The sequence below is a fragment of the Berghia stephanieae genome, chromosome 5, assembly GCF_034508935.2.
Source record: "Berghia stephanieae isolate SIO BIC M18660-M18661 chromosome 5, UCSD_Bste_1.3, whole genome shotgun sequence".
Lineage (NCBI taxonomy): Eukaryota > Metazoa > Mollusca > Gastropoda > Nudibranchia > Aeolidiidae > Berghia > Berghia stephanieae.
This window is the reverse complement of record NC_088364.1, coordinates 20,570,069-20,577,568: the sequence shown is the minus strand read 5'-3', so window position 1 is coordinate 20,577,568 and position 7,500 is coordinate 20,570,069. Positions and strand designations below refer to the sequence as shown.

Genomic DNA, 7,500 nt, shown 5'->3' with positions numbered 1-7,500 from the left:
AGCAATCTTGTTTTCAGTAAGTGGCCTAAGTTACCCCGGGTGGCCCAGTTGACGGTACTGTATTGTATTTTTTAATTTGCCGGTAATTCTGTGCTCCATGATGATCCCCAAAACTTTACAAAAATAAATAAAATTAGAAAGATTATCATTATTTGGTAGTATCAAGAGAGATTTAAATGATGTCATCGATTGGTGACGGATGAGATTTCTTTTATTTGATGGTATCAAGATATATTAAAAATTACGTTATCAAGTTTTGTTACGGACATGTTAGAATTGCGTAAATTCTACTCGGAATGAAACGTCAAACGCCAAAAAGGACTGAGTATTAAGACCTAGCAGATTTTCTTCGCAATAATTTGTGTCAAGGGGATGACAGAATTAGCCTGAGATAAAAACAAAGGTTGCAAGTTACTCCTAAATCAGTCTGTAAAAAAATAGTTATATACTTTTTAGATTTGCTAGTTCTGTGGTCAATGATAAAAACTTAACATTGGCTGTTCGGAACACAGTTGATCCACAACACTATTTTTTTAAAATTACTATTATTATTTAAAAAAAAAAAAACCACACACACACACACATGACACACACACACACACACACACACACACACACATATATATATATATATATATATATATATATATATATATATATATATATATAGATATAAGAGTTACTCTTATCAGTCTTTTTGCGGGTTGCCTATTTTAGTGGTTACTTGGTATTTTATTCTCATTCACATGCATTACTTACGTGCCAATTTCCAAGACATTGCAAAGAGAGTGAATGCGTACAAACCATCAACTGGAGCTGTGTAAATACCCGTTGCCGTATCAAAATCGTTGCCTATGTTATCTTCCACAAGAAATTTTAAGACCTCTCTTGTCTTGACAACAGTGCTGCCTAATTTTGTGGCATGGAAGGCAGAGCTGATGCTCTCTGAAACATCAAGGGGATCGAGTTAAAGAATTATTTTATTGGTTGCTTTGTTATTGTTGTTGATGATGATGATGATGATGATGATGATGGTGATGATGATGATGATAATGATGATGATGATGATAATGATGATGGTGATGATGATGTGATAACAATGATGACAATTGACAATAATGATGATTGATATCTAGTCAGTAATGTTAATTGTTTAAACTTATTTCATTTTTAAGGAGTGAAGTGAACATTGAAAAGTACAATATTTCTAAAGATTGACCAAAAAGTAAAATTTGTCACAAGTCATTAAATAAAACATTAGCAATATTTTCGTTTTAATTTGATACAATATCCAAATCTGATTGGCGAAACATATCTATCAAACGACATTGATTTTATTATTGGTATAAAACGAAAAAAAAAATGTAAGAAACAATTTTCCCAAAAGTCATTGTTTAGCTATGGAGCGATTTTGTAGTTTTAAAATCCCAGCTATTATCTCGTGTTCCAAATGGTATGTCACACCCAAAATAACAGTTATAGGTATACCTCTTATATTTCCGTTTATTTTTGTTTGATATAGTACAAATAATATATGTAATGTAAATTATCATTCTCATAGAAATTGCAATTGAATCTTTGTTCTCAGCCAGGATTTAAACATTATGAACGCGTGAACTCCCTACCCCCCCCCCCCCCCTCCCTATCCCTCACTTCAAGAACTAAACCAAGGCCATCGTCACTACTGTCTGCTCGGTTAAGTCAATATAAAGCAGAATATTAAACAAATACGTCTGTCATAGAGTGAAACACAAATCAACGCCATATACATCAGTTGTGTCAAAGGGAGATAACTGTATTCAGACTGACTTGGTGGAAACCTGTGTCCAAGTTTGATCTATTGTGACACCCCCCCCCCTCCCCCCCCCCCCCCCCCCCCCCCCCCCCCCCCGTCCATGATATAGTTCGGGATTGTCCTCTGGCAATTCTTTTCCACTTTTGTTGCAATAAACTCCCAAATTCTTGACATGTCCGTGGTGGGCGTGGCCTATTCCTTATCCTCTTTTCAAGCTCATCTTAAAGATGTCCGATTTGATTAAGATCCAGGGATCTTGAAGGCCATCTCAGACCATAGATTGTCAATACAGAGAACATTATTCGAGTTCCTCTGCGGTCAAGTCAGATATTCCTTGCCATTCGATTTCGCAAATGCATTGGCGAAAAAATGTTACCAGGAACAGGTCGATACGACGAATTTTACGATCCCGTTAACGTTTTAGATTCATTTAATGTGACACTCAAGTAAATCGAGATGCTCGTGCGCTACTCATATCATATGTTATACAGTGGTCTCCGTTTATAAGCATGGTACTCGGGAATCAAGCAGAGCGTGCTTATAGCCGGATCGTGCTTCGAAGCGGATTCGGATTGTTATGCTAAGTATACCCAATGCTCAAGCAAAGTAAAGATAACTTGTTTCTCTTGGTTTTCCAAAAGTATAATATAATGGTATGCACCAGGTTTCAGGCTTTGAACTGCTATTGTTATCTAAAAAGTCATGTTTAGTTTTATTACTTTAAAAACTTATTATTTTTTAAAGGGTAAATTAACTCTTAACTTTTCTGCCACAATATTGATAGAATTACGCCGTGTGGGGGGAGGGGTAAAGAAGGATGTGATTGTTACTTGTTTGACATTTGAGCTGATGCACCTGCTTATGTCATCACGCCCAACACTCACGAATGTTACATACTCAACCACACACATGCACAATTGACTCTTGAATATAACCAAAGGGTATCTTTGATATAACACATGAATCAAGTTGTAGAAACAGCAAACATGTATAGATAATAACAAAACAAATAATCATCAAGGTGATGACCATGACCACTATAAAGACCACTGTAATTGATAATGGCACGATCCGGTCAGAATTGGTTAGTTTAACGATTTTTGGAATCAATATTGCACAGGTTACAACCAAGAAAATGAAAAGCTTTGATTATGCGCAAGTTTTGGGAACACATTGGTAACAATGTGGAAAACAAATTAATTAACCCTCTCCTTACCACCTGCAGCAAAATCGTCACATTTTTACGACACAATATACATTTTTCTTATTCAGATTTATTCTGTGCATCACAAACTTTGAAGAATGATCTTTGTTAATTAATAAGAACATAAAGTTGTTTTGTAGAGAGCTTGTTTGAGTTCAAAAAATCAATTTTTCTGGTAGTTAAGCCTACGATTTTGGGAAAATACTGAAAATGCTCGGTAAGGAAAGAGTCATCATCATATCTTGTCGCGCCAGTGAGTCAGCCATTCCCGGGCAGTCTGGTTGCATTCCCTCAGGTCAGCATTGGTGCAGTGAGGTCCCAGCGAGCATTCGGACAGGATGTGGTCCATGGTCTGTCTGGGGTGACCGCATGGGCATTCAGTGCCCGTGAGATTTTCCATTTAAAGAGGTTGGTGGCGGTGTTTCCCACCTTTGCTCTCGCTCTGTTCAACGCCACCCATTCTTTTCTCTTGAGGTCTGTGCCTGCTGGGAGCTTTTCTGTTGGGGGCTGGAGGGCATCGTTTGCTGTCTTGTCCCATTCTACCCATTTGTCCAGGCGGAAGAATGCTGAGTGGTCTGGGTGAAGGCTCTCTACTGTGAGGAAGCTTTTTCTTGATTTGAGCCTGCTTTTGGGGCAGTTGTGGTCATGAAGGGGGTGTCTCTGGTCCATTTCCTGTTTGTATTTTTGTATTTGGGCATGAGTTTCCCTCCGGATGTGTGGTGGGGCTATTCCTGCTGCACGGTAGACCAGTGGTAATGGTGTTGCTCTCAGCTGGCCCGTTATGATCCGGCAGGCGTTGTTGAGCTCGGGGTCTAGCTTGGAGGCATGGCATGATCCGGCCCATACAGCTGAGCAGTACTCCGCAGTTGAGTAGCTGAGGGCCAATGCTGTGGTCCTTAGAGTTTTAGGGTCAGTTCCCCAGTTCATGTTTGCCAGCTTTCCAAGGAGGGCATTACGCGTGGACACTTTTGCCTTGGTCTTCCTCACGTGTTCTCTGAAGGACAGAGTCCGATCAAGCGTCACTCCGAGGTACACTGGGTGGTAGTTGTACTCTAATGTCTGGCCATTCCACTTGATGTTAAGTTTTTTGTGGGCTTGGTGGTTGTTGAGGTGAAATGCACACACTTGTGTTTTCCCTGGGTTGGCGTTCAGCGAGTTTTTAGTGTAGTACTTTGTAAGGGTGTCTAGGGCATTTGTCAGTCTGCTCTCGATTGGTTGGAAGGACACATCCTGTGTTGCGAGGCATAGGTCATCAGCATATATGAATCGGCGGATATTTGGGAACTCAGGCTGATCATTTGTATATATGTTGAAAAGTGCTGGAGCCAGCACTGATCCTTGGGGAAGACCATTCTTCTGGGTGCGCCACCTGCTCTTCCGGCCATCCATTTCAACAAAGAAGCGCCTGTTTTCGAGAAGTGACTGGATAATATTTATAATTTTCTTATTCTTTATCATTTTAGCCACTTTGAGGAGTAGGATCTTGTGATTCACTGTGTCATAGGCTGCAGTGAGGTCGACGAAGACTGTGCCAGTGACCTGTTTTGTCTCAAACCCATCTTCTATGAATTGTGTAAGGTTAAGAAGTTGACCACATGTTGACCGTCCTGGTCGGAATCCAGCCTGGTCTGGAGACAGTTGTTCGTCTAGACTGGGTGACATGCGGGACATAACCATTCGCTCAAATATGCTTGTATGCGGTGCACAGGAGGGAGATCGGGCGATAGCTTTTCTTGGATTTTGGATCTTTCCCCGGTTTCAGTAGGGCGACTACTCTTGCTTTCCTCCATGCACTTGGCAGCCTGTTTGTCCTTGCGCATACATTGAAGCGGTCCAATAGCCAGGATAGGGTTCTCGGGCCAAAGTGTTGAATAATCTCAGTTGTGATTCCATCCAGTCCAAATGCTTTTCCTGCCTTCAGATGGGACAAGGCCTCTAGTAGCTCCTCCAGGGTAAAAGAGTCAAGATGATCTTCACTATCCTTGAGGGCTTTGTCCATTTCACGTTTCAGGGCTTTTAGTTGGCCTCGTGCTTTCTTGGCTGGTTTCCCATTCAGTTAGGAAAGAGTTAAAACACGTTAACCACGTTACTTGGAAGTTGTAAGAATCGATGTGCAGACAATCAAATTTGATGGCTGCTACGTCTCGAGTGAATTGGTTCATTGAGTGAACAGGTGAATTGAATAGTCTCGGGCCTTAGTTAATTTATTAACAATTTGCGCGGGGGAAATATTCACTACTATTTATATTGGGCGTCCGGTTAATTTTCGAATAATGTCTTGGTGTGGCATATGTGGGTCTACATGTCGGTGTGCTACACGTCTCGCATTTCGAAATCGATAGGTCCTGCGCTTCCGTAGCCTATATGTTTATCAGCGCATATTTGAGTCCTTGGAGAAAGGCTCTATACTAAAATTCTCTCACCGTATTCAGGTGTAAAATGAGTACCTGGCCGAAAACAGCGTTGTCTCTGTCCGAAAAAATTGTAATATCGCCTAACAGCCCTCATGTTCCATCCATGTTAAGTGTTGCTGTTGGCCAGGGACCCCTTATTAAGCACTGAGGGCACTTTTAGTGTATATTGCCCTATATAAAAGCTCAATTTAATTTTAATCTAATTTTACATTTTACACACAGCTGTCAATAATAATATATCATCCTCTTTATTATTGATATGTTTATTCATAAATTTATTTTTCTACTTCTTTTCATTTTGTAAAACATGACATTTAATTGATTTTTTGGTACATTGCCATTTGTATTGTACAATTTTTCAATTCAAATAATATAATTCTTGCAGATAATCGAAACTTTTTAAAAATAATATATGTAAAGTAAATTATCATTTTCATAGAAATTTCAATTGAATCCTTGTTCTCAGCCAGGATTTAAACATTATGAACGCGTGAACAGCCCCCCTCCCCCTCTTTCCCCCACTTCAAGAATTCAACAAAGGCCATCGTCACCACTGTCTGTTCCGTTTACTTTAGTCAATATAAAACAGAATATTAAAATCATGTTCCGTATTCGAAAAAAAAAGGATAACAAAAAGAAAAGAAAAAACAAACAAACAACAAACATTTAATTATATTATTAAAATAAAATAAAATAAATTAGTAATAATGTTAATAATAATAACAACAACGTCAACATAATGATAATAATAATAATAATAATAATAATAATAATAATAATAATAATAATAATAATAATAAATAATAATAATAATAATAGGCAATCCAAGGCTATGAATATTTTGTGTAAGAATGTTACACAGTTTCAAAAAGAAGAAACAGAAAGTAGGGAGTGTCCTCCACCACCAACATGGCGGAAACTAGAAAACCGTAAAAGTAACGTTTGTTTAACCCACTCAACAGTGTCCCTGGTTGGTGTGATGGATGTCGTAAAACTGAGTGATCCCTTTTCTGTTTTATTTATCTACTCATTTGAAAACTTCATGGATTTGTCACTCAATTCTACTTGGCCATTATTTCTTGACATGTTACGGGTCACTATAAAATTACAAATACCAATAAATTTTTCAGAGTTAATAATAAGGAGTAACTCAATTTTACGACATTAGGGACGCTAATCATGGGCACAGCTGGGGTGGGTAAACAAACGTTACTTTTACTATTTTGTAAGTTTTAGATTCTTTGGGAAAGCAACTCACGCTTTTGTCCAATTCGGTTGATTTGATTCGCTTGTCTCTCAAGTTTTCTCTCCTGATCAAGGACTTTTGTTTTTAATTCTGTTGTAAGCTTTTCCAAGTTAGACACTTTAGCTATAAGTTCTTTGACCAGACGACCGCTATCAGCTACAGTAATATAAATATATTTATTAGGACAATATTAATAAATGTAGCGAGACATGAAAGTGTCGACACAATAACATTGTTTTGTGCTCTAGCTAATTCTAAAACTGAAAATGTGTGCGCACCATAATATAAATACACACATGCCTTATGATATGGACCATGTCAGTTGATTGTTCTAATATTATCTTTATCTAAACGGCGAGTGGGGAGGTAAGAGTGGTCAGATTGTTTTAAGTTCCCTTTGTATGTTAGATGGTGAAAATTCATGACGTTAGACTATAGACGTTTTAGTACATATTATGGTTGTTAATTTAAACGTCGTGGTTTTCACAGAGTATATAATCTTGATACTTTTATGACAATCCCCCCACTAATTGCTTTTTTACGAAACCCGCGGAAACCCAGTCCCAGGTTTACTCTCCAATGATGTACACTTCCCTGAGTCCCAGGTTCACTCCCCACTGATACCTACTTCCCATAACTTTGTCGGGTTTCGTCGGGCTTCGTCGGGTTTCGACGGGTTTCGTAAAAAAGACACACCCTTAGGGAAATACTCTCTAACCAAAACAAAATATTGCCCATTACAACTTACTTACTACCCAGCTTCGTTCTCATTGACTTTGGCTGCCCGCATGCATTCTGCGACGACAGATGTCTGCCCATTCCTCCCGTCTGTTGACGGTAT

The 7,500-nt window shown here is 38.8% G+C and overlaps 1 protein-coding gene across 1 annotated transcript in view; it reads right to left on the bottom strand.

Annotated features, from left to right (window-relative positions):
• Positions 1–7,500, bottom strand: part of LOC144974094 (uncharacterized) — a 15,103-nt gene that overhangs the window by 3,620 nt on the left and 3,983 nt on the right. The window contains exons 4-5 of the mRNA XM_078916987.1: positions 6,672–6,815; positions 760–945 (exon numbers count right to left, since the gene is read on the bottom strand). Coding sequence (XP_078773113.1) covers positions 760–945; positions 6,672–6,815 — 330 coding nt within the window. The remainder of the gene's footprint in view (positions 1–759; positions 946–6,671; positions 6,816–7,500) is intronic.